This window comes from Daphnia carinata, chromosome 9, assembly GCF_022539665.2.
Source record: "Daphnia carinata strain CSIRO-1 chromosome 9, CSIRO_AGI_Dcar_HiC_V3, whole genome shotgun sequence".
Taxonomy (NCBI): Eukaryota; Metazoa; Arthropoda; class Branchiopoda; order Diplostraca; family Daphniidae; genus Daphnia; species Daphnia carinata.
Genome location: NC_081339.1, coordinates 4,566,172 through 4,591,569, shown reverse-complemented (window position 1 = coordinate 4,591,569; position 25,398 = coordinate 4,566,172). Strand labels below are relative to the sequence as shown.

General features: G+C 39.7%; 8 protein-coding genes and 2 long non-coding RNA genes across 10 annotated transcripts in view; 6 read left to right on the top strand and 4 right to left on the bottom strand.

Moving 5' to 3' along the window:
• Positions 1-2,221: 2,221 nt before the first annotated feature.
• Positions 2,222-4,921, top strand: LOC130688355 (sodium/hydrogen exchanger 8-like). Its single transcript, XM_057511327.2, has 10 exons — positions 2,222-2,504; positions 2,582-2,778; positions 2,845-2,987; positions 3,047-3,148; positions 3,211-3,528; positions 3,600-3,822; positions 3,885-3,983; positions 4,068-4,141; positions 4,228-4,402; positions 4,470-4,921. The coding sequence occupies exons 1-10, from the start codon at positions 2,275-2,277 to the stop codon at positions 4,844-4,846; spliced, it is 1,938 nt and encodes a 645-aa protein (XP_057367310.1). The 5' UTR covers positions 2,222-2,274; the 3' UTR covers positions 4,847-4,921.
• A 2,738-nt stretch (positions 4,922-7,659) lies between these two features.
• On the bottom strand, positions 7,660-8,463 carry LOC130688383 (uncharacterized). The gene is made up of 3 exons (XR_009000435.2): positions 8,340-8,463; positions 8,117-8,260; positions 7,660-8,055 (listed from the first exon to the last, which is right to left on the bottom strand). It is a non-coding gene; the product is annotated as an uncharacterized LOC130688383 (long non-coding RNA).
• A 2,790-nt stretch (positions 8,464-11,253) lies between these two features.
• LOC130688497 (probable ATP-dependent RNA helicase DDX4) lies at positions 11,254-13,235 on the bottom strand. The gene is made up of 6 exons (XM_059496861.1): positions 13,231-13,235; positions 12,890-13,088; positions 12,650-12,835; positions 12,026-12,423; positions 11,465-11,961; positions 11,254-11,388 (listed from the first exon to the last, which is right to left on the bottom strand). The coding sequence occupies exons 1-5, from the start codon at positions 13,233-13,235 to the stop codon at positions 11,913-11,915; spliced, it is 837 nt and encodes a 278-aa protein (XP_059352844.1). The 3' UTR covers positions 11,254-11,388; positions 11,465-11,912.
• A 698-nt stretch (positions 13,236-13,933) lies between these two features.
• LOC130688367 (proline-rich protein PRCC-like) lies at positions 13,934-15,195 on the top strand. The gene is made up of 3 exons (XM_057511343.2): positions 13,934-14,267; positions 14,335-14,787; positions 14,845-15,195. The coding sequence occupies exons 1-3, from the start codon at positions 14,004-14,006 to the stop codon at positions 15,139-15,141; spliced, it is 1,014 nt and encodes a 337-aa protein (XP_057367326.1). The 5' UTR covers positions 13,934-14,003; the 3' UTR covers positions 15,142-15,195.
• LOC130688359 (geranylgeranyl transferase type-1 subunit beta-like) lies at positions 15,132-17,036 on the bottom strand. The gene is made up of 8 exons (XM_057511333.2): positions 16,869-17,036; positions 16,637-16,802; positions 16,175-16,549; positions 15,985-16,117; positions 15,805-15,924; positions 15,621-15,734; positions 15,433-15,562; positions 15,132-15,372 (listed from the first exon to the last, which is right to left on the bottom strand). Exons 2-8 carry the CDS (start codon positions 16,735-16,737, stop codon positions 15,248-15,250), a joined length of 1,098 nt encoding a protein of 365 aa, XP_057367316.1. The 5' UTR covers positions 16,738-16,802; positions 16,869-17,036; the 3' UTR covers positions 15,132-15,247.
• Positions 17,037-17,742: 706 nt separating this feature from the next.
• LOC130688377 (uncharacterized) lies at positions 17,743-18,749 on the top strand. Its single transcript, XM_057511354.2, has 3 exons — positions 17,743-18,177; positions 18,258-18,365; positions 18,438-18,749. Exons 1-3 carry the CDS (start codon positions 17,783-17,785, stop codon positions 18,637-18,639), a joined length of 705 nt encoding a protein of 234 aa, XP_057367337.1. The 5' UTR covers positions 17,743-17,782; the 3' UTR covers positions 18,640-18,749.
• Positions 18,048-25,398, bottom strand: part of LOC132088255 (uncharacterized) — a 26,999-nt gene continuing 19,648 nt past the window's right edge. Inside the window, exons 2-3 of the long non-coding RNA XR_009421656.1 lie at positions 18,418-18,558; positions 18,048-18,363 (exon numbers count right to left, since the gene is read on the bottom strand). This is a non-coding gene — a long non-coding RNA (uncharacterized LOC132088255). The remainder of the gene's footprint in view (positions 18,364-18,417; positions 18,559-25,398) is intronic.
• Positions 19,546-20,657, top strand: LOC130688499 (uncharacterized). Its single transcript, XM_057511481.2, has 3 exons — positions 19,546-20,096; positions 20,179-20,286; positions 20,357-20,657. The coding sequence occupies exons 1-3, from the start codon at positions 19,657-19,659 to the stop codon at positions 20,577-20,579; spliced, it is 771 nt and encodes a 256-aa protein (XP_057367464.1). The 5' UTR covers positions 19,546-19,656; the 3' UTR covers positions 20,580-20,657.
• On the top strand, positions 21,494-23,241 carry LOC130688360 (uncharacterized). Its single transcript, XM_057511334.2, has 7 exons — positions 21,494-21,655; positions 21,757-21,917; positions 21,985-22,210; positions 22,281-22,405; positions 22,504-22,626; positions 22,700-22,928; positions 23,030-23,241. Exons 1-7 carry the CDS (start codon positions 21,590-21,592, stop codon positions 23,144-23,146), a joined length of 1,047 nt encoding a protein of 348 aa, XP_057367317.1. The 5' UTR covers positions 21,494-21,589; the 3' UTR covers positions 23,147-23,241.
• Positions 24,993-25,398, top strand: part of LOC130688364 (uncharacterized) — a 1,621-nt gene continuing 1,215 nt past the window's right edge. The window contains exons 1-2 of the mRNA XM_057511338.2: positions 24,993-25,155; positions 25,237-25,397. Of these exons, the coding sequence (XP_057367321.1) occupies positions 25,090-25,155; positions 25,237-25,397 (227 nt within the window). The 5' untranslated portion in view covers positions 24,993-25,089. The remainder of the gene's footprint in view (positions 25,156-25,236; position 25,398) is intronic.

Genomic DNA, 25,398 nt, shown 5'->3' with positions numbered 1-25,398 from the left:
CAAAGTTCTTCTTCTGTCACACACACACTGACTCTTTCTGTCTGTCGTTCTTTCTCCACGTCCATAATTTGAATATGATCGTGACGCACAAACATACCCAAAACAGCAGCAGCAGCTACCGAGGGAGAGAGCAAATGTGAAACACAAAACACACAAATTCACGGAAGAAGATGTGTGAAAGAAGGAAAAGAAACCATTTCGTGTGTATGTGTGTGTGTGCGTGCGCGTGTGTGTGTCAGAGTGAGTGTGAGTGGAATGCCACGGTGTCTGTGTGCGCGCAGTGCGTTTTGTTCTCGCTCTTTTTCTTCACGTCGAAGAAAAAAGACAAATTCCGGATTGGATTTCATTGTTTTCTTTGGAAGGAGGAAAGGAGTCGGAAGAAAAAGAAAAGGAAAGAAGAAAAAAATGTAAATCCCGCGGTGTCATTTTTTATTATTATTTGAAATTGGGCTCCGTGTGATTATGTGCAAAAAGATGAACAAAATGGAATCTTCGTCGTCTTTTCCTACCCATTGCAAAAGAAGAAAAAAAAGAAGGCGATTAGTTTTTAAAGATAACACAAATTTCGTACATGTATTTTTTAGGTTGAATATGTGTTCAGCAACCACAACAAAATGAAGAAAGAAAATACCCTCAACAACAAAAACAAACAAAAAAAATTGTCACCTTTCATTTTCCATCCTCCATTTTTGCGACTCCCACCAGATGCGCGCGGGGGGCGATCGGGTTCGATTTGAAAAAAAAAAAAAAGAAGGTAATTTTTACTTGAAAAACTCAGAATGAGTTTTACCTGAAGAGGAAAAAAGCTTTCAAAAATCATTGAAAAAGAAACGTATCGTGTGTCAAACGAGGCCAGTGTTTGTTCGTACACCCTACCGCCCCCTTCTCTCATCCGTGTGCTCCATTTAAAAAAGAAAAAAAAAGAAAGAAAGAAAAAAAAAAAAAAAAAAAAAAGGAAAAATCAAATTTTGGTTCTTAATTATTATTATTATTTGTCTGTGTGTGGGCGTGCGTGTGTGCGTGTCACGACGGGACTGTGCGACGACAAAGTCATCTCCTCACGATCCAAAAAAAAGCAAAAGTGAGGCGATTGTAATTTTTTCGTTTGTTTGTGTTCGCCTCATTTGCCATTCACCTGCCAAAATTTTTTTTTATATTTTTTTTCCTTCTTCTATTTCTTCTTTTCTTTAAAAACAAAGAAAAAAAAAGAATGGAGACATTTGACCTTTCCCTCCCCCTCGTCACTTATATATGTATATACTATACATGTATATGTCTTTAAAAAAAAATCTTTTTATTATTCGAGGACACCAAACTTATTTTGAAAATTATTGTTTTAGCAATGACTTACGTTGCCAAGAAAAGGAATGAAATGTTTTTTCTTCTGTTGGTTATACTTTTATGTTATTCTTAAAAGTCGTATTGATGATCCCCTTCCCACCATGAAAGTTGAAATTGGGCGATGGATCGTGTCAAATTTCTCTCTCTCTTTCGCAATCCCAAACGGTTGTCGTCATCCGCTTGCACAAGAATTTTTAGAAGCTAAAACATTAAAAACCTCGGACTAAATTCTTTGTTAGATTTAAAAGAAAAAATCGCAGCTAAACTAATTTGATATTAATTTTTATTTTTCGAACTAAATCTGGCCATTGTTTTTTTTTTTTTTTCCCAATTTTGAAGTTTGAGTTGAATCTCCGTTTTTTTTTTGTTTTTGGCCGCTAACTTGAAAAGCTAACATGTTAAAATTTTGTACTTGATGTACATTCTACTTTTTCCAGGCATGCGATCAATTGAATCTGTTTATCCACCAGAATCTTCAGTAGACAGAAAGAGAGAGAGAGTTAAGAGATACGTGACGCCCTGCGATGTCAAAAAAAAGAAAAAAAAGATAAAATGAAAACAAGTATTTTTACGTCCATTTCGATTGTGTAATCCCCCATCCAATGCTCCTTTTTTTTCGTGAGAAAAGAAAGGAATATCGGCAATTGTTTGTTTTTTTTCACGATCCCAGTGTCACCTTCTCGCTCCCCTCATCCCATGTCCCCGCCACACAACAGACATGAAAACACCAAGCATCTTTACCGTCGATTTTTTTTTCAAAAAACCCGTGACGTTATTGTATATTGTGTACTTGTGAATAAAATTTATGACGTCATCTTTAACTAAAAACTACCCTAGAAATATTTTCTAGTCTTCCTTACTCTGTACAGATGGCGTTGGTTTGGGTACTTGAGCCGTCTGCTTGGAAGGGAAAACACGAATTCGTGATGGTGTATGATACTAAAGGTAGTGTTCTGTTCAATTCCGAGCAAGATGAACCGGCGATCCGTTCGCATTCTGGGCTTGCTTGTACTATTGACACAGAATCTCAATATTATTGAGACTGCGGATATCAACGGTGAAGGCCGTCAAAAAGATGTGAACGTGACATATTTAAAGACGGTGAAAGATGAGAAACAAAATTCATCCAACGCGTCAGCATTCCCCGTAGCTAATAATGACACGTTAGTTTCTGTTTTTTTTACATGTTGTACTATAACTTAAACTGTAAAGCTTTCTTTTTTCAACTGTAATTTTGCAGTTTCTTCAGTCGTCACCCATCTCGGAATGAGCTTGATCCTGCCCTACCAGGCAAAGGATCAGCTGAAGAAGAGCACCATAACTCGCTTTCCATCTTTTTAGTTTTAGTCCTTCTAGGAATATGCATTCTCTTGGTCCATGTCATGCTCAAATTTCACTTTCACTATGTGCCTGAAAGTGTAGCATTCATTTTTATTGGTAAAATACTTCACATCATTTTTTTCCAGTAAAATCCACGTAATCATATTGACTATTATTTATCAGGTGCCTTGGTTGGGCTATTCTTAAAGCTTATGTCTTATCAGCATGTTGCTGATTGGGCTAAAGAAGCAGCTTTTTCACCTACCATTTTTTTTCTTGTTCTTTTGCCACCCATCATCTTTGAATCAGGCTACAACTTGCACAAGGTATAACATCAGTTTTTATTAATATTGTGACTGGATTGATTTTTTAAATACAATTACAGGGCAATTTTTTCCAAAATATTGGGTCCATTACAGTTTTTGCCGTATTCGGGACTCTGATCTCAGCCGTGGTTGTCGGAAGTGGAGTCTATGTTTTAGGACTGGTAATAGGGAAGAAAAATATTAACATTATTGATAAATTTTATAGTTAATATATTAATTTTAGGCAGACATTGCTTACAAACTGAGTTTTATCGAGAGCTTCGCATTTGGATCGTTGATAAGTGCAGTTGATCCTGTTGCTACTTTAGCTATATTTCAAGCGCTGGATGTTGATCCGGTGTTGAATATGCTCGTATTTGGAGAGAGCATTCTTAATGATGCTGTTGCCATCGTGTTGACAACAACTATCCTCGAAATTGATTCACCTGAAATGAATGACATGTCCGGTGGTCAGCTAGTATTGCACGGTGTTGGCCGATTCTGCCTTATGTTCTTCGCCTCGGCCGCCATCGGAGTGGTCTTCGCACTAACCAGCGCTTTGATATCCTTTTCAGCAATTAGTTTAGAATATTTTCTTAATTTTTGTCGCATCTTTCTTTAACCACAATGAACTTGTTGAAGTATGTCGAATTGCGACGTAATCCTTCCCTAGAATTCAGCATGATGATGGTGTTCACCTACCTACCGTATGCGCTGGCTGAAGGTATCCATTTGTCGGGCATCATGGCCATCCTCTTTTGCGGAATTGTCATGTCGCACTACACACACTATAATCTGTCACCGATAACCCAAATTACAATGAAGCAGACCATGCGGACGATCGCATTCATTGCAGGTTAGTTAATCTGTTTCGTCTTTTGATTTCCTAATGAAAACTAATTCTTTTGTTTTCAATAGAAACGTCAGTATTCGCCTACTTAGGACTTGGTATTTTTAGCTTTCCTCATCGGTTTGAACCCGCACTTGTCATATGGAGCATTGTTCTATGTTTATTAGGTAAGTAATCAATCTAGATCCTTGATTGTATATTGAATTAAAGCAAGCACGTGGATTACTAATATGATTCCTTGATATAAACAGGACGCTTGGTGAATATATTTCCACTCTCCGCTCTGGTCAACCGCTTCCGCCAACATAAAATAACTAAAAAGATGGTGCGTACTCGTTCTCGATCTTGGTTGCTGTTGCTAACTATTTTTCATGATCCTTGGGCATTGCCTTTGGTCGGCGGACCAGTTAGATGTTCATCATGTGGTTCAGTGGCCTGCGAGGTGCCATCGCCTACGCGCTGTCGCTTCATCTTGAATTCGAAATGGAGACAAGACGTGTTATAGTCACTACCACACTCGTGATTGTTCTCTTTACGATTTTGGTGCTCGGAGGATCTACGATGCCGCTACTGAAATGCCTTAAAAGTAATTCATCTGTGTATTAGTTTTTTTTTCTTCTTTTTCATTGATAAAACTACTTGTGTTTGAATAGGTAAAAGTCCAACACGTAACAGACTTAGAAAAAGTGGTGCTCCAGTAAACGCAACGTTAAGCAAGACACTGAAGCTGGATCAGCCTCTGGAGTCGGATGTACTTTCTGAGATGACAGAAGAAGAAATGGATGTCACGTTGATCCAGCAGCAGCAAGCGCTCAGTGGTTTCATTCGTTTCGATTTACAGTATCTGTTCCCGATTTTTACACACCGTTTTTCACGGAGTGAGGTGCGTGAGTGTCGCCAACAAATGTCGAATTTAGCTAGTCAGTGGCAACAGGCCGTTCGCTCGTCGCCAGCAGCTATATCTTCTTCCACACAACCAGTTGCTACGTCTCAGCTGAACAATAGTGAAGCCAACAATAGTTCTGAATGAAAGGTAAAGACTGCCAAAAAGGAAAGAATCTTTCAATACTTCCTTGCCCTTTGTACCTCTATATATTTATTTGAGAAAATGGTAATGAAAAAGCTGTTATTTCTGAACTGTTTCATTGCCGCCTTTGTTGATTAAAAAGAGAAAAAAAAACTTGAATCAAATATCAATGCAAATTTATCCTCAAAAAGCTCTAAGAACTTCCCGACAGTTCATCGGTTTGGCGTGTCAAATGTAGGGAAAGAAACGGATTCAAGGAAACGGAATATTCTTTTCAAACTATACAAAAATGGAAGCATCCAGGCGTTAGACTGGACATTTAACTATTTGCAACTGTTCTCAAAAGATTTGTTTCCTACCATATACTTACTTTGTTTGGATACTTGGAAGCCCGGATATCCACGACAGCTCAGATGATGTCGACTCACGCAGTTTGGGAAACTTGTCTGGAAATGATCCATGAACCATCGAGTTGTGACGCATAATATTTACAGATTTACGGGTTTCTCACACAATTTGGAGTAGATTCATTTGCTAGGAGAAACTACCAAAAACTTTGCATATTTGGCCAAAGTCCAATTTCTTTTTTCTTTTTATTTTCCTAATTAGAATAATTCTTTGTCACAAGTTTATGGTTGTTATAAATCTCTGATTCGTTTCGTTGTGTGCTTCGTAGTTCAGTAGTTCTTCGTTACTGCCGACACACTTCCGGAAAATTTGCATATAAACACTAGGGAACCCTAAATTAAAAATCAAATCAAATACTACAAGTGTATATAAAATTCGAGAATGCTTACCTTATGAAAATTAGGTTGGTTGCTTCGCATCAGAACCCCAAAGCTTGAACACTACCGTCGTCTGTCATGTCCGCCATTAGCCATGTAAACATGCGTTCATTTTTGCTCTGTCGTTTTTCTGAGTTTTTTCCCTGTTTTGTGCATTTACATCAACGAGTAAGTAACTTATGATCATTATTTTTATCCAGGCGTTAATATTTTGCTTTTTGTTAGAATTAGGAATATGAAAGCCTCTTATTTAAACTTGCAATGATAAGTTGAAAGTAGATAGCAAGCAAGTCAATGCTCAGCTAGTGCTTTGGAAAATGCAATCTTCTACTTTTTCTAGGTAAAATGTCTCTAAGTTCTTTTTCAAAGCATAGCGAGAATATTATTGGCAAATTTATGCTTGAGTATTTTTTGGCAGTGAATCCTTAGATAGAATTGTGAGTAGAATTAAAAGGATTGGCTGAACTGTTTCAAGTTCAAGCACACTAACTGAGCTATCAATACTTAACACATCTGCTTTTTTTTTATTAACCTTTTTCAAGTTTGGATTCAATATCGTGACTTCTGTTGTACTAAATATCTGTTTGTTGGAACTTCTTGAATCTACGTTCAACTAACAAAGCTTTATGACAACTGTTTGTGACAAGCTCATGTTGAAGGAAGACTAAAGTATGGAATGTTTGATAACCATTTAGCGAAAGCTTTCTTTTGAATGAAAGACTACGCTACAGAAGTAATGTTCGCTGCCTCCAGCAGTTTCATATTATAGTCCCAGGAATCCTGGCAACTCAAGCTAGTTTTTGGTTTTCAACTTCTAATATTTTTTTAAATCCCGGCGAACGAACTATAATCATACTTTGATCTCTTTTATTAAATTCTCATGTTGTTCTGCTATCTTATTTCTTTACATCTGTTACATTCACGTAGGGTTAATAAAAAGAAAGTCCTGATAGACGTCTCATCGCCGTATTCGCCATCGCCTCTTCGCCTTTTTGGTCGTCTTTAGCTCCATCATCGGCTTGTCACCTTCTTAACGCCGTCTTTGCCTTTGCCTGCGCCATCGCCGTCTTCGCCATCGCCATTGCCATCGCCGTCTTCGCCATCGCCATCGCCGTCTTCGCCATCGCCATCGCCGTCTTCGCCATCGCCATCGCCGTCTTCGCCATCGCCATCGCCGTCTTCGCCATCGCCATCGCCGTCTTCGCCATCGCCATCGCCGTCTTCGCCATCGCCGTCTTCGCCATCGCCGTCTTCGCCATCGCCGTCTTCGCCATCGCCGTCTTCGCCATCGCCGTCTTCGCCATCGCCGTCTTCGCCATCGCCGTCTTCGCCATCGCCGTCTTCGCCATCGCCGTCTTCGCCATCGCCATCTTCGCTATCGCCATCTTCGCTATCGCCATCTTCGCTATCGCCATCTTCGTCTTTGCCTTCGCCATCCCCTTCACCATTCACGAGAAGTCGGCTACAAAAGGGCGCGGCTCAGCAAACATCCCACGTCGAAGGAGGGAGTTCATCGTGTATCGATCTCCGTGGTATTATTTTATTTTGTAGTGTATAATGTGTCTAGTATATAAGTTAACCCGTTGGCTGCCACGCCGTTTGGTCCCATTTTTTTTTGTAGATGTAGGGACTTGGGCGCTGTTCTCCTCATGGCCATGGGGGGAACAGTCGCCATTACGCCTAATGGCTTTATGCCATTAGGCGCTAGGCAATGCACCATTAGGGACTTCTCTTTGTCGGCACGGTGAGAGATATCCTGGGGTGTGCATTCCCAGAATGGACTCTTTCACCGTGCCAGCCCGGGCTTGTCTTCGGACAAGCCCCACCTTGGTCGGGGATCCTTCCGACTCGACTTGTAGCGAATGTAGTTAAAGCAACCTACGGGTTGCATGGCGTGGCAGCCAACCGGTTAATTTAGTTAAGTGTATGTGTTTGTATTTATGTGTGTATTTTTATTCATGTATGTATTTGTATTTATATATGTAAGTAAAATAGTGGTGGAATTGAAGGGTGGAGGTGGGACAATAAAAATCATTTCAAATTTATGTATTTTTCTCGTGTATTTCATTTTACTTTATAAAGTTAGTTTTAATAGTTAACACTTACCACGTACCAGTATAACTGAATCTCAAGATGTTGACAATGTTTAGTGAACATCCCTTTTCACAGTCAAACAAAGACATTTCCTTTATCTCTTAAAGAGAACCCCAAAAAGATCATCACAATGTGACAGACTCGAAACAGCAGGGAACATGTACAAGGTTCTTCTGGAACTTTTTTTTGTTTCTTGCGTGTGGGAGAAGGATTCAACAACACAACAATGGTACTGGATGTCTTTTATTTCAGTAACACCGAATAATAATGATATTTCTTTCTTTCCCAAAGTGATTCTGCGACCACTACAGCATCCTGGTAAATCCCTAGGACCTAAAAGAACAGTAACAAAGCTAAAACGATTAAAATAAATAGTACCATCAATTAACACTACCTGATATACTCTTGATTTAAGACATCCAGGCTGTGACATCGATTGCAAAGGACTGTCTTCTTCGTGTAGCACCCTTGGTCCCAAATGGGTGTATTCGACTAGCCGAGATCAAAAACGTGGTGGCTAAGCCAATCAATGCTGCTCCTTTGAATAATTTGAAATGTTTTACACAATGCTTTTTGATACCAATTATTGCCATAATACCATTATGAACTTACTTTACCTTTAAGCATAGATTCAATTCACGAAATCCAGGTCTAAGCACGATGAAATCAACAGTGAAATTTCAAGGAGGCATTCATTTCAGCTTCCATCCTCAGCCCCATGCCACGCGAAGTAGAACAGCTGATAGAATAGCGTGAAAGAACAGCTGACGTGGTGGCAATGACAATGGATCGGAATCAGTCATTTCTCCACTAGATGTCTTGAAAATATGCAACATAATTTCCAGCGGACGGTGCTGCAAGTTCACCAGCCTCTAGCGGCTGAAATCAAAACTATTTTTTGACATTTGATTCTCATTGTTTACTTTGTTGTTACGTTGAAAGCGTGTATTTGAGTTTACTTCGTCGGAATAGCTTGTTGTTTTTACCTCCACCCCTATTATTGATGTGCAAATTTTACGCTGCTTCGTTACCAACACAAAATGTAAGCTGGTGGGCATAGAACAAGGTAATATTAACGTACTTTTGGAAAACCAGGTCTCATGTTGTATCATTCTGGATAAAGCCATTGTTACAAGCGTGGTAGCATTCATTTCTCAATGCAACAAAATATTCACAGTCTGTAACAGAAGATTTTTTCATTGGAATAAACCTTCAAGAAATTCTAACAAGATGTGCTATTTGCCATCAATATTCCACAAGAATTGGATCTCCTGTTTACTTTTTTCTGGTAAGAACCGTATCTGTTCCACTATGGCCTTAATTCTGATGGCTATCAAATTAAGGGGATGGTTTTAAAACATTTGCTTCGATTATTATGTGTGTAGTAGTGCTTTGAAGTGGTACACAGGTCGTACCTGAAAACTGAACTTTACGAACTTTGAAAGGCCATGTTATGTTAATTTACTATAGTTTACGACTGAAACCATGCAGATCTTGTGTACCTTGTAAAGGAAAACATAGTTCATTTTTTTAATTTTAAAAATTTTAATTTTCGGTATAACTTCCGGTTTGAAATTGCTTAATAACTCACTATCTGTTGGTCTAAATGAAAAAAAACCACATTTTCGTAATCCTCGTGAAATTTGGGGTCGAATCCATGTGTCAGTAAAAAATACCCGAAAATCGTCAAAAATCGCAAATTTCCCTGAACTATAGTTCAGGAAAAATCGCGATTTTGGCGAAATTGGACTTTTCGCCAAAAACAGGTCAAAATAGGTCAGACACACCTTAAATTTCACGAGGATCACGAAAATCAAATTCGTTTTGTTGTGGGCCCAGTATTTCTGGAGATATAGTCTACTTCTGGTCACTTCCTGTATTTTTTTTTTCAATTTCGCAAAAACTAAAAAATGAACATTAATATGCCAAACATTTTAAGCATTATGATCATATACGAAATGGTGTAGTGGCTTCTTTCATGCTTGTTTTTTTATTTTATTGTTGTTTGATTGATTACTAATGACACTACTTCGTTAACAGAGACTACTAGCATTATGTATCACGCTAATGGGAAGGTATACCTGGTAAGTATAGATCATAGCATGAAGATATACCCCATACTATTATTATAACCTTATCATGCACGGCCATGTGATGTACAGTAAGGTTTAAAAATAAGACCGATTTTTTCTTATTTTACGTTACGCTGTAGCTTACTAGCACGCTACGAGAAATTAAGTAATACTAATTACTAATAGCTCTGAGGTAGAGCGTCTGACTACGGTAATCGAAAGTCAAGAGTTCGAGTCACGTTTGGATCCTCTGTGCCAGAAGATTGAGTTATGGTTCCCACTGTAGACAATATTTCTTTATCCAAAAAATGAATTACTCTATTATATTTATAGGTGACATTCCGAGACGGAAATATTAAATTGAGTTGGGACGCACAACAATATTATTACAAGTGCAAATAGGTTTCCTTTAAAAGACATGGAAAAATAGTTACCTATTTGACGAGACTCATGGCTCTATGGTTGAGCATTGGCGTTGCACGCCAGAAATCAAGGGTTCAATTCCCTAAACAGTCAAAATGAAATTAAATAAATATATATAACTCCAAATGTCAAATTAGATATACAATGCATGTATACAATTCAATGTCATTAATGCACTAAAAGGTGTAGAATCTCCATGAAGTGAGATTAAAGTGCATCGTTCCATAAACAATGAAGTCGTCTAACAACATATCCTCCCATAAATGGGAACAGCAAAAATATAACGTATATGTCCATAAAATGACATTGCGACATAAAAAAGGAAATGTTCACATTAGTAAACAGAGCAACAGCACGAAAATAAAGAAGACAAAATTTGTAATTTTTTTTTTTTTAAGAAATTATATTGACAAAATTCGGCAGAATTTAAAGACTTGCAACTTTGAAAGGGCAAAATAGCCGATTTCAAAGTTGCTGTCAACCAAGGTAGGGGGAGACACTACCTCAGTTGACTCACCGGGGAGATTACCCGGTGCGTGGCTAAGAGAAGCCGGAAGAAGAGCGAAGGTCGCGGACAAGCTTTTACGTGAGCGATTAACCGTTAATTCGGATTTTTGGGTAGCCCCACAGCCCTCCAATGATATCATCGAACCATGGGGACCCCCACGTCCCCTTTCCGGACAGCGCACTCACAACCGTTTACTGCTGATCACAGTAGGGGCATGACCCCCTACGGGCTTATTAAAAATTTAAGGGAAACGGGGCCACAGAAAAGAAGGGAGCCCAGATATGCACTTCAATTTATATAAATTTTAATACTTTGTTTTCAGGCAGCAGCAACGACTGAAGGTAATGGGCAGGAGGCATTTTTCAAAAATTCCTTCGGGCTTCCAACCGTTATCATTATGAAATTTGGTTCGACTAGATACCTCTTTGATTCAGTATGATTCTTAACCTATTTAAAGAAAACGAAACATGAATCAATTTTTAAATGTTTGCCTATCAATATTTATTCAATAAGGATCGGTGCAATCCATCTTTACCTCTTGTTTTGGTGAACTACTGGTATTAATTGTATTCGGCTAATGGTTTGACAAACAGTGCTTGCTTGGATGGTAAGTTGACGGGCAGCCAAGAAACTAATCATTAAGCGACTACCATTTTCTAATACCTATGCAAATAACACAATAAATGGCATTTGAATTAGTTGTAATCATGGGTTTCCAGGCACAAAAAAAAAGACAGACTTATTGGCTGAGACGGGTCAAAACGTTCCAACTTCTTTCAGGACCCCCTGCATCAGAATGACAGACTGAGGATGAGTTCGGAAGTTGCGAATTGAGATAGCCAATTTTGGTAACATACTTGATCTCTTTCATACTAGGCATGTAATCTAAATTTTCTGTATATTCAATAAGGATCGGTGCAATCGTCTGTCGATTACAACAGGTTTAATTCTTACTTGTAAGTTGGTATTGAAGAAAAATGCAGCGACGAAATCCGCCGTCTTTTTGCTGCCGACACAAACGATAGTCTTGGCATCACCGAGATCTTGTAAAACTTCGATCAGCTTAGCTCTCTTATCTCTTTCCGAGCACTGAAAAAAAAACAGCTGTTCAACATCCGGATGGGTGCCACCGACAATGCCTGTTGTGACGAATATGTAGTCTTCCATGTACGTCGCAGCCAGCGCTTCTATTTCATCTGGGAATGTAGTCGAACACATACAAACACGACGGATTCCCTACAGAGAAACAAATAGAATTACATTAGTCAAATCTCATACTCAAAAGCCATCGAGAACATACTTTCGGGTGCATCCTTGGATGGTTGACAATTTTTTCAACATTGGGGCCGAAATCCATATCAAGCATTCGATCAGCTTCGTCCAAAATTTAAAACCTGACCCCCGAGAAGACAAATACTCCACGGTCGAGAAAATCCTTGAGTCGCTCCGCGGTCGTGACAAGAACACTGAACCTAGTTGAAGATTTGACCGCTGATGGCTCGTGACAGTTCCTCCATATATAATCACAGACTTTAAAACCGAATTGTAGGAGAATTTACACGCCTCGCGGTGAATTTGAATGGCCAATTCACGAGTGGGTGCGACAGTTACAAGTTCTGGCATTTGCCCCATGGCATGAGACTCACCAGCAACACCTTGTTCTAACAATATGTTCATAACCGGTACCAAGTACCCCGCCTACATGAAAAAATTTAATATTTTAGATGACTTAATCAACGAATACCACGAAGGGTTTGTTGAGTATCTTAGATGCAATTAGAGCTTTTAGTAGTCGCAATCACCGGCGTGCAAACTCAAAATTACTTTTACTTCAACTTACCCAGTTCATACCGACCCATTCGAATCAAGTCGGTACAAGGGCACCAAGGTTTCAAAATTACACAGCGTTAATTAATTGGATTACCGTTTTGCCGGAGCCCATGACAGCACAAGCAATTAAATCTCTTTTGGCAAGAACAACTGCAACTGAAACTTTCTGAACAGGTGTTGGTTTTATGTAGCCAGAATCCTTCATATTTTGAAGTAGTAGTTGTCGCAGGCCGGCTTCTTCGAATGATGTTATGTATTGAGGTACATCTTTTCCTGTAACCTAAAGCAAACCCAATAGATATTTTTAAATCATAAAATTCGGGAAATGGCTTACCTGGAGGACGACTTTATCAAAATTTTTAAAACATTCCCCACAGACGATGCCCTTAAACAGTTCCTTTTCATCGCATGTCACAGCTTGCGGAACAGATTTCTCACACAGCTTTCCATCTTTCGTCAATCCACTAAATAGATTTGGGGCAGCCTTTTGAGGTATGGCCAGCTTCACGACACTAGGGGTAAAACAATGAAGACTGGAACATAAAATATTTTTGGGAAGACAATTGATATTTACATTGTAACACCTGCTGCCACCAATGCATCCTCCTTAAGGCATTGCCCTCTTCTTCGTTAAAAATGAGCACAAAAAATGTTGTTGTAATGTTTTTTGTTTACCTCATTGCAGGTACCACTTCCCCCGCCGCTGCAGCCTCCTGTGGACAACATTTTTCGATATTTTCATCTTACTTTGTGACGTCAACGGACCACTGCCACCGCCCCCACCAGCTTGAAGACACTCTGGCAAAGTGTCCTTCTCCACACTGTTAAACAAAACCATATTAAAGTAATCACACTAGGAATACAAAAATACACTTACCTTGTGACTCTGGACAGAAAAAATGTAGATCAGAATGAATGGAAAACGAGTAAATTAAATACCAAAAATCGAAAAAGCCGCGAGGTCAAGAAGTAAAATCTACCGAGGAAGGTAGACAGCAAACTGCACGCGTTAAGCCAATCTAGAAATATGCCTAAAAAAAAAAACTGCCCGATGAGCCACGGTTTAAGGCGCCTCTTGTGGACGCATAGGTCATTACGAGAAAATTAAAAAAAAATATTCGGTGTATTTCAAAAACGATTAACATAATTAAAAAAAACAGCAGTTTTCCCGGAATCAGTATTCAATTTTGAGTATACTAAGTGACATTCAACCAATTCTGATGAGTGTCAGTTTTTTCAAAAAAAAAATTTTAAGCCCGACTAAAGAAAGTTGGGCTTTTCCTAAAGTGTAAAGCCACCTGAAACAGTCGACACCAGGTGGCCTTTAGTTTACTATGTGTCTGTCAAAAAGCAGCCGACCCTTGAAAGCCATCTCTAGCTACACATCGGAGCTTGAAAGTTATATCAATACTGCAATTCTATTTTAATATTCTTCAAACAATAAGAGAATGGCGTCAAATCTTGTTGCATACGATGAAAGTGACAGTGAATCTGATGATGGAATGAACCAATCAACTGCAATTACCAAACAGAACCTTTTAACTGAGAGCCTCCGCGAAGACAACGAATTACCTAAACCTTCAGAAAAGGAACTTAAATTGGCAGAGCTTGCAAACAGAGAAAAGACGAATTTAACAAAGTTTGATCTATTGACAAGCATAAGCCATAGGATAAATGGAAAAATTATGATTGGTATTCCCTCATTAGTTGATGTAACATTTGATTTCTACAAGAACTTCAATCTTTAATGAAATATTAACATTCCTTTTTCATTTCTAGCTGGACGACAACACAGATAAGAAGAAAGCACGAGCAGTTGACAATATATCTGTTGCAGGACAGTCAAAGCTATTTTCAAAATTGCCTCCTCCAAAAAATTCACCCCATGAGCCTGCCTTTACTGTTAGTAAACCAGTTAGCAAAGATCCCATAAAGAAAAGTCTACCTTTAATTCCCCAATCTGTGGCAAGGCAACAGACATTGAAGAAAGATTCTGATGATGAAGATATATCTGATAGCTTTTTCACAATGGATGAGCCAACACTAAAAGTGCAAGTTGAACCCATGGATGTTGGGGCAGCCTTCCAAACGATCACTACTACAACTCAACAGGATGAAATAGTATATCCCATCATGCCCACTAACCAGCAGTATAATATGGCAGCAATGCTAGATTCAGCCTCCCTGTACCAACAAAGAGAAGAGCCTGGACTGGAACTGGATAATGTTGCAGTAAGTACTTATCCAATTAAATTACGATGCACAATCTACATTGGTCTGTTTGTTTAGTTACAAGCACTTCAGGGCTCCTCTGGTGTTAAACGTAAGCTACCCGATGACGCACAGATCATTGAAATTAAAGGCGAGCGTTTGACGTACGACCCTAACATGTCTTACCTGAAAGCAATCTCCGAAGAAAAGTCGAACACTAGAGGACCAGATATTGCATACAACAAGTTACAGAAGAAGAAACATCAAATCACTTACTTAGCTGCTCAAGCCAAAGCCCGTGAGGTGGACCTCAAGAACCAATGGGCGCAAAACAAATCCACCAAACGACAGACACAGGCAAAATATGGATTTTAAAGTACGTTTTTTGAGCTCGGTTGGGATCGTGAATACATGACGGCGTATAATTAACATGAGATGTAAAATCTGTTTCGTTAAATTGTGCATAGCCAGATATCTTTGTTTAATTCAGAGAAACCTCACTGGTTAATTTCTTCCAGTGATCGAAAGCCCTCATCGTCACATTCAATGCCGGATGGATCATTTCCACTAAATCTGTTTCTTCACAAACGCTTAGCCCGGCAAGACCTTTAAGGATAAACGTTATCGTTCGTAATTTGAACGATAGTAAGTAGTAGTAGTAAGTACCCAGATATGAGTGAAGAGGATCGCTCGAGTGATCAATCCATTTTGATAGTCCTCCTACGATGTTGCACTGTGTATCCAACACAAATTGGCGATTCTTTCTGCGATCGATAAATTGATGGGCTCCAAGAATCTGAACAATGACGAGTGCTCAGGTACGAGAAAAATTGCAATAAACGAGTTCTATTTACTTTCAGAGTCGCCGGTATCCAGAATGAATAACAGGTATCAACTGGAAGCTTATTCGGTCGGCCTTGAAATCCACTTTGTTGACGGGAAACTAGCCAGCGAACTAGTTTTGCTTTCTGAATTTGTAATTGCAATTTGGACTATTAGAATATACCATTACCAAAATCATTTATACAAGGATTCAACCTGCTTTAAACTTAAGGCGGAATCCAAAGTTCCCATTAAACTGAGGGCAGCAATTCCACAGAATGTAAGGCCAGCATGTCCTTCTTGATTTTTGTCTTGCCCGATTGCTCCGTCATAGCTCTGAAAGAAACATAATATATCAAAGACAAATTAATTTAACTGAACCTAAACACCATTTACTATTGAATTGACGATATAATTGGTGGTTGTTTCAATGTTAATAGCTGTCCAGTCCTGCAATATGTAGCAAATGGAACAAGCACAGTAGACGAAACGAACGTCACTTTCACTGCCTTCAAGTGTGGCTGCAAAACTAGGAAAGTAAAACAACGTTATTTTCCAGGTAAAAATAGCCGACGCTGTCCCTTACCTCCCATTTTCTAGCTGAAGCGCTTTAACACCAGCCAAAATTCCTTTTCTTTGTAACCGTCCCAAATCATCACCAAGAATAAGAAGGGTATTGATTGCTGCGTATGTCATTGTTATATGTGAAGTATCTAGGGGATGCGAGGAAATTGTTCCTATGTTTCCACTTCTGCCAACATGACTAGAGCTTTGACTTTCAAGGGCTAATGTGGCAGCCAGTGATCCACGAAAGCCACAGCGTTCCAGGCTTTCATCTTCATGATTTGGTAATATTTGGAAAAGGTATATCCAGTTGATGTATTCCTCTCTGTGCTTATCTAGCAAATCTAGTCGTCCCAACACATCAAGACCAGATATGGCAAAGAATGATATTGACAGCCTAAAGAAAAACATTTGGCAGTGAGGTGGGAGAGGAAAGGTTTAAGATTACTGTTGTTGAAGTTAGTTCTGAAACAATTTGGTATACCTTATGGAATCCAAAGATACAAGTGAAGAAGGCAATGCATTCAGACATCTTAAAAAGTATTTCGCATGCTTTTCTTTTGTGAATTCTTTACAATCATCCATGGTTACCTTAGTACCAAGTAACCTTGTAAATTTTCAAAATGTAGTCCAGACGACGAAGTTCCTTCCTATTTAAAACAAAAAACCCAAATGTTGATGAATTAACTTTTAAAAATTGTCATAAAAACGCTCACTTTTGATTTTAACAGCTTAGAACATTGTTAAAATTGTGTTCAATATATGATGATCTGATGGCCAAATGCTGGATTAAAAGATAGTCATTTCGTGGAAACAGAGTTAATGAGAAATGTATTGTTAAGCGTTTTGCTAATTTATATTTTTACTTATGTACAGTACGAGATAACTGACAGCAAGGGCTTCTACATCTGACAGACGATTTTACCGGTTAATCTAAGCTGCAAACCCTGGTATTAGTAAACAGCATTCATTCCGCATTCTTCAACCGAACTAGGAGAGTAATTCTTTCGGTATGAAAGCTGGACACCTTTTTAAGCCTTTCAATTCCCAATTATTTTCTTCTGATTTTCCGTAATTTTTCTTTATATAGTGTCCCTAATTTGAATAGCTGCTCTCACGACAGCTCCTAGGGAAATTGAAAAAGATTTAGAAAAAAATGGAAGCAACTTTTAAATTAAAAGCGGAATAACGACAAGTTTAGCATCAAACATCTGCTTTTCAGCATTTAGTTTTTGAGAATTCCTGGCACAAACTAAAAATGCAAGAAATAACTTTAAAACTACCGCTATACAATCTATTTCTTTCGTCCAAAAAATATATGTGAATCACGTTCAAATGAAGTTTGTTCCATTCTGTCAATCCCCATTGATCGTTTGTCATTCTTTCTACAGCCGGAAATCCCATTCCCACTGTTCATAACCTGAGAGGATGAGAACATATGTATTCCAACGGTAAATACCACGACATTAGAAAGAACGCCTGGGAACTCTTCAATGGCTGTCACGAAAAAGGACACAACAGCTAACATGAGAATTTTATCTATTTAAGTAATGCCGACGTTCTGATCGCGCCATAGTTGTGATCCACAAGTCAATGAGGTATAGTTAGGAATCTCCAAAAACCTTTCGCGATGAAATTACATCCATTTTTTACGATGTCACTATTTGTGGCTGTCCTTACGATTCGGGTAGATTCCGCAAAAATACGTAGCAAAGTTCGCCGTTCGGCCCTATCTCTGCCCACCGGTAGTTCTCTCACGGTCACGATGGATTTGATTATTCCAGTCGTTCCGTTAATCAACACAACCCTGACTTACCTATGGTTCGACCTGCCACTTACGTTCGATCTACCGACCGCCAGCACGTTGAATGAGCTTTACGTTAGTTTGGGCTTTTTACCCGAAGCACCAAAGGACGACAACGATACCGACACTTCGAACGAGCTGAGCCACGAATTCGTGGACGATCAGAGAGCTAACCACGATCGAAGACAGATTTATCAATATGCAGAAAGTTTCTTTCAAAAGTGATTCGTTTTTGTTACGTCTGACGTTTTATAAATTATTGGTTAAATCAATTCTAAAATCGTTTGATATCTCGAAATAGCTTTGGACTCAACGGCCAAGTCTGCGTGAAGCGAGCCATTTGCGAGCTGGCTGAAGCGCCATTAGGCAGCCACGGCCTGTTTGGCAAAATTTTTGAGCTTTTGTTTCTGTAAGTAAGAATTGAATTCTCAATTTCTCTTTACTAAAATATAAATACTTACTTTTGATTCTCCATCACCAGGCCGTCGACTACGAGGGAAGTCCAGCCGCAATTCAATATAAGTCCAATCAACGTCACCTCACTGCCAGTTGAATTTCATTATTTGGGGCAATCGATTGAAGACGACTACACCGACGCCTACCTGAAAGGAAGAAAAACAAGTGGATGTTCAATTCATTTCTCTGCTTGTCCCATATCCATTTTTAAACTACTAGACTACTGATAACTCCTGTCTATAGTTTGAATCCTTACCTAAAGTTCCTATTTCGATGCCTCTATATTTGTTGGTTATTATTTGAGTTGAAGATGAATCGATTAATAAACATCCCGTTTTTAAAGCCGATACATACAGTATATGTATTTTTAATTATTTATATTCATAGCCAAATGTAATAGTCAAGGTACTAGAGGTAACAGACCAAGGCTTCTGATTATTCACATATTCGATCACATAAAGCCACAATCCCATCGCCATTAATCGTTCCCAACATTCTCCGGGCTTTGACTGTAACTACGTTTTTCTTCACTGTTGTTAAAATTTCTACTATGACAGCGTCTCGTATTTCACGACCTATGTACCCAGTTGGGTTACAGCTGAGCGTTCGCTTCTTGGAAATGGGCAGACCAGTATATACAGGTTTGGTGCGGCTGAGTTTACGGTTACGCACATCTATGCATTCACTTGATTTATTTGGATTCTGCACAAGTTTGCTTGCGTTTCAGTTTTCTGAACTTTCTGGTGCTAGTAAGCAGTATATGATCTCGATATAGGATAATATCACGTTTCTACGTCAAAACGCTGGCTCCCACTTTATTCCCTTGGCTACAGTTATCTGGTTTCCGGTACAACAACTTAGCTCGTCGCACGTTCCCATGCCAAACAGTTATGTTATTGCAACCTACGTAGATAATGTTGCATCCTTTTTTTTTTCTTTTAAAGAGCGCGAGTGTTCTCAGGCCGTATGAAAAGCAAGATCAGTTTGAAAAGACATATTATTCTGTACAGTAAAGGATAAACAGGAAATGCTTTGATTGTTAAATTCAGAAAAAAAGTCATGGGAAGACGCATCAACAAATCCACCTTTAGCTGAAACCTGCACGCAACTTATGCTTCATCAAAAATAAACAAGCCAATCCAATAATAAATATAAGAAAACAGGTAAGCAGAGAAAATGAAGCCAGTTGATTAAGCACTGCCATCACAGCAATAAGTCTCTCCAATAATTCTTAAAAATTGAAAATGATCCGCATCTGGCTATTGCTAGTGACAGGAAGCCTCATCTTCGTCTTTAACAACGTCGAAACGACTGCCAACGAAGAGCCAGTGACCCTCAATACAGGAGAGCCTGAAGAGGAGTCTCCAGTTGGAAGACGTAGTTCCAGACGGACCGCTCTGTCGTTGCCGGCCAACACGAGCTGCAAAATATCTTTCGATATGTCAGTGGGCATAAACCCACTTAACAATACGTTCACGTCGTTCACCATGAGTCTACCCTTCCGCTTCGTTTTGCCAACACACGCGCAGCTCAATAATCTCTATGGTAATTTGGAGCGGCTCGAAAGTGATCTGAGCGATGGGGAAACAACTACTAAGGTCATCGATTACGAATTTCTTGAAGAGCAAAGGGCAAACGAACAAAGGAGAACAATCTACCAGCACATCGAAACTCTGTTCAAAAAGTAGGCCAATTTTAAATCTTTGCTAATCGATTGTTCTTTCATTTTTCAGTATGTAACGATCGCGCTTACTATTTCAATTAAGGTTTGGATTCGACGGAGAACTTTGTTTGCAACGAGCCATTTGCGAGTTGGCCGAAGCCCCATTAGGGCACTACGGAATGCTGGGCAAATTAATTCATCTCGTTTTCTCGTACGATTTCAATCAATTGTTTAGTTTCGTTTACGACGTGAATAGTAAAAATATTTCGCAATTACACTAGGCCACGTCTGCTGCGATTTCCCGAGATGATGAGGCGATTTCTAGCGGGCCATGGCAACGCCAATCGTTTTAGACGCGATGCTTCGTTGCTGTCCGAACTGGAACTGATAGAGAAGCCGGTCGAAGACCAATACACTCGTGCGTATCTCGCTGGAACGGAACGCAAGTGCTGGGCGCGTTACTCCTCCTGCCCCATTTCGTTGTTTACGCTTTTGAATATTTAACTGGTTGGACGCGCTCTCGTTGTCTCACAGACTTTAATTTGAAGCTCGTGATTGTTTTAGCTGCTCAGCAGTTCACTTTTTTTTTCATGCGAAGCCTAAAGCCGAGCTCAGAAAACTAACTTAAAAAGTTCCTATTGGCTTGACGAAATGCCACTGTAATAAAATATAGCTGACTATGATACGATTCGCAGAAAGACATAATAAACGTTATTATCAAATCACCAAGTTTGAGCTTTACCGAAAAAAAAAAAATTATGATAATTTGGTTGTCAAAAGGGAACGACAATGTGACATTGGAACCTATCTTATTACGCGTATGATAATAAATGAAAAGCAAAAAGCAAATCGACTTCCGTCACGGTTTTCTCACAAATCGGGTAGTGAAGTCTGTAACTGCACTAGCCGCATTTCTACACGGCACGATAAGAATAAACAAACACGGTAGGCATGTGAAGCATGTTTGGGTTCCAAAATGAAATTGTTTCCCCCCCCCCTAAATTGTGAATTCTAGAGGAACGTGGCAACCAGCAAAGGGACCAGCTCATTCTGATTGGTGTAATGCTGTCAGTTGTGGGGGATCGGGATAAGGGGGAGGAGGAGGAGTAAATCGTTAAGGAAAAGCATCACCGTCTACAGAGCAATTGCACAACAAGGAAGCATGAGCTTGCAACGATGGTATCTGCGTTCGATAAGACCTGATCAGCTTTCCGCTGGGTAGATGGGTACACGAGCAAAGAACGCACGTGGCAAGGAGTATATTTTGATATTTAGAATAGATAATAGAAAAAATTTTTTTTTGCAAGTTATCGAGTTCGTAACTTGAATAGGACACTGTAGTAGCTCGAGGAGCAAAACATTTAGCAGTCTGACGCAAAACACTCCTTCCCCGCATACCACATGGTATTGAAATTGGGAGGGGGGCGAACAGGGGAATAAGTATAAAAAGGCAATGTGAATTATTGTAAAAGCATCAGTTTAAGATCTGATATTGTCAGAGAAAAACTAGCAGCATGCAGTTGTTCAATATTGCCTTGGTCTTCGGCGTCGTGGCTTTCGCCAGCGCTTGTTCTCAAACTGTAAGTATATGTTCCAAACCTTCATTTATGCCTGACATGAATTATACTAGTTGTAAACGCTTGGAAAACAAAATGTCAAATGTTGTACATAATATTTACAGCCCGGAACAACCACCACCACTGTGACCACCACCGTCACTACCGTCACCGCCGATGATGATGGTGAAGTCGGCCTGTTGACCGCCAACGAGCGTGGCATCATCCGCAAGACCTGGGACCAGGCCAAGAAGGACGGTGATGTTGCCCCCAGGATTCTCTTTAGGTAATGTCAACAAACATTTCCTTTTTTCCAAATGTCCTTTGCTCATTTTGCGCACATCCTTCCCCAGTTTCATCAAGGCCCACCCCGAATACCAACAGAAGTTCACGTCCTTCGCTGATGTTCCCCAAGCTGAACTGATGGGCAACGGCAACTTTTTGGCTCAGGCCTACACCATCTTGGCCGGTTTGAACGTCGTCATCCAGTCCCTGTCCAGCCAGGAACTCATTGCCAACCAAATCAACGCTCTCGGAGGTGCCCATCAACCCCGTGGAGCTACCCCCATTATGTTCGAGGTATGTTTCCTACAGCTATTGCTCATTGGCTTCGATTTCTGCATCATTTAACAACTATTCCGCACAAAAGCAATTCGGTGCCGTCGCTGAGGAAGTCCTTGCTGAAGAGCTCGGCAGCGCCTTCAATGCTGAGGCCAGACAAGCCTGGAAGAACGGTATGCGCGCTTTGGTTACTGGCATCACCAAGAACCTCAAGTAAGGCATTGCCCTCTCTTAATTTTAATTACAATTACACTACCCGAAAAAAAAAAAAAAAATTAATTTGTTTAAATTGCCCAACCCCCCCAAAAAAGGAAAGCCGAAGATTTGGCTGATCCCCAGACCAAATTGACTCCCCACCAGATTCGCGATGTTCAAACCAGCTGGGAGAACATCAGGGGCGACCGCAACGCCATGGTTTCCGCCATCTTCATCAAGTATAAATATGCGCCTCGTTTAAATATTCAAATTAGGCCTTAAACTAACGATGACATTTTATTTCCTATTCAGGCTCTTCAAGGAGACTCCCCGTGCCCAGAAGCACTTCCCCAAGTTCGCTAGCGTTGCCATCGACGCCTTGCCCGAGAACGGTGAATACAACAAACAAGTTGCTTTGGTCGCTGACCGTCTCGACACTATCATTTCCGCCATGAACGATAAACTGCAGCTGTTGGGTAACATTAACTACATGCGTTACACTCATCAACCTCCTCGTGCCATCCCCCGTGAACGTTTCGAGGTAAGAAAAGAAGACAATTTACTGCGCCATTGTGGTTTAATTTGCTAATGTTAAGAAAAAAGAATAGGGGAACGATGATTAATTGTTTCAATGTTTTACAGGACTTCGCCCGTCTCCTTCTTGACGTCCTGAGCTCCAAGGGAGTCACCGCTGACGATATGGACTCGTGGAAAGGCGTCCTCAACATTTTCGTTGATGGGGTTTCACCTAGGCAGTAAGCCACCGGTGATGTAATCGCAATTTCGTGATTTTCCTATGATGACTATTTGGCTCATTTTTGGTTAAAGTTGAAATAAAACCGTAACCAATTGAACATCATTTCGACTTGTTTCGTTGCAATTCAAACGAATGAAATCAAATGAAAAATCAGATTGAAACCAGCATCATTTCAATCGATTTTGATAGGCTATGTTGACACTAAATATAGGCCCTTCTAAAAAAAAAAAAAAAAAAAAAAAAAAATTCGGAACCAGTTCGAAAAAGAATACTGTCTCTATTTGATAACCGCAAAACGTCTTTTGCAGAGAGAGATGCTAAAATGGCAAGCCAAACATTTCTAATACTATGACAAATTTTTTGTTAATTGGAACAAGCCAAAATTTCCTAGAATATAAGAAAGCTTTTTTTCGTTCTTCGATAACTAAACATCAAAATGCCGATTCATCCTCAAATTTAACATAAACTGAAAAAGAAAAACGTGAGGGAACGTTTTCGTTTAAGCTGTTTCATTAGGCAATATACAAGAAAAAGTTGCTCCATTTGAATTTATGGTCGTTTACTGACCTCTAACATCGCGATAGGAAGACTCAAAAGAATGGCCCATGATCCATAACCCATGACAACAGGTCCGAACCTCGTTTACATATTTTTTTTTGGGGGGGGCCATTTCCAGCCAAAAAGTCATGTAACAACACAAATGTTGCCTACGTGCACGGCGTTTCAAACAATTCCTATAAATAGGAGGCGAATCCTTGCAGTGACTATCTGGTTTGGTTTCAGAAAGCAATCCGACAATGCGAACGCACGTTAATCGATCAATTTTTCTACTGAATTTTTTTTCTTAGTGTAACGCGTGTGATTCATAGTCAGTGGCGAAAGTGAAAATGTTTCGTTAAATGCGACCAAATTCGTGTAAAAATGCCTGGCAAAATCAATTTCGTTCGTTACGCACAAAAATCGCACTAAACTATCGGAAAACGTTTAGTTGCATCAATAATTGGCGGATTGCTAGAATATTGGGAATCACAACGAAAGTCGACTATTCGGAGATCTGCTGGACTAGCCAAATGAGTTTGTTAATGGTGGCTAACGCAATCGCTAAACCCAATTGGGCAAGCCATTTTCAACAAGTGGTAGGAACGCGTCAAAAATATCACGAATTCGTTTTGAACACGCAAAACGACATGTTTTCAAACAAAGTATCAAATCAAAATGATTTCTGAATAATTGACTGCATTAAATTTGCTAATGCCAGAACGATATTCATAATTCATTTTAAAGTGGGAATTGCACATCAAATGAATTTCAAATTCAATCCGTTTTAGCCGATGCTAAAACTCAACGCGGACAAGGTCGTAAGTGCCACCACGTAACTTAAAAAACGTAACGGTAACGCTTAAGAAAAAACGTAAACCTTAGGCAGTGACCAGCGTGTCAAAAGAGCTACGTGACAGATGGCACGTATACCAAAAGGGCAGCACGGTCACAGATTGATATAAAGAGTAAATGCCGCATTACGTCCCCAATGATCAACAGTTCAAAAGGTTATATCCTACAGTCAATTTAGACATCCTTTTACTTAACGGCAAATAAAGCGATGGCGTGAATCACTTGACCGACCCAACGACTGCTACGGTCACCCAAGATAAGGCCCCGATCAACTTTCCGTATGGGTTGATCAAAAATCAAATAAAAAAAAAAAAAAGAAAACCAACTAGAGTGAATATAGTTGGCATGCAAAGAAAAAGAAATGAAGATTTCGGGAAATGAAAATATCAAATCATCCCAGTGCAAATCACAAGTCACGTACACCAGAAAAATGGGCAACGTGTACGAGGAAATGCAATAGGAACTTGATGGACCTCGATCCGTATAAAAGGATCGCCGTGTGAATCGGAAAGCATCAGTAACCGTCTGATATTTTCAGAAGAAAATTAGCAGCATGCAGTCTCTCAAGATCGCTCTTCTTTTCGCCTTCGTGGCCATGGCCAGCACTTGCTCGCAAACTGTAAGTCAATCAATTTATCCTTAACGAGAAAAAATAAGTTGAAAACAAATAAAAATCATCCCCATTGAAATTGAAAAATAGCCTGGAACCACCACCACCACTGTCACCACCTCCGTTACTACTGTTTCGGCTGATGATGAGAGCGACTCTGGCATGCTGAATGCTCACGAACGCGGCATCATCCGCAAGACCTGGGAACAGGCCAAGAAGGACGGCGATGTTGCTCCCCAAGTTCTCTTCCGG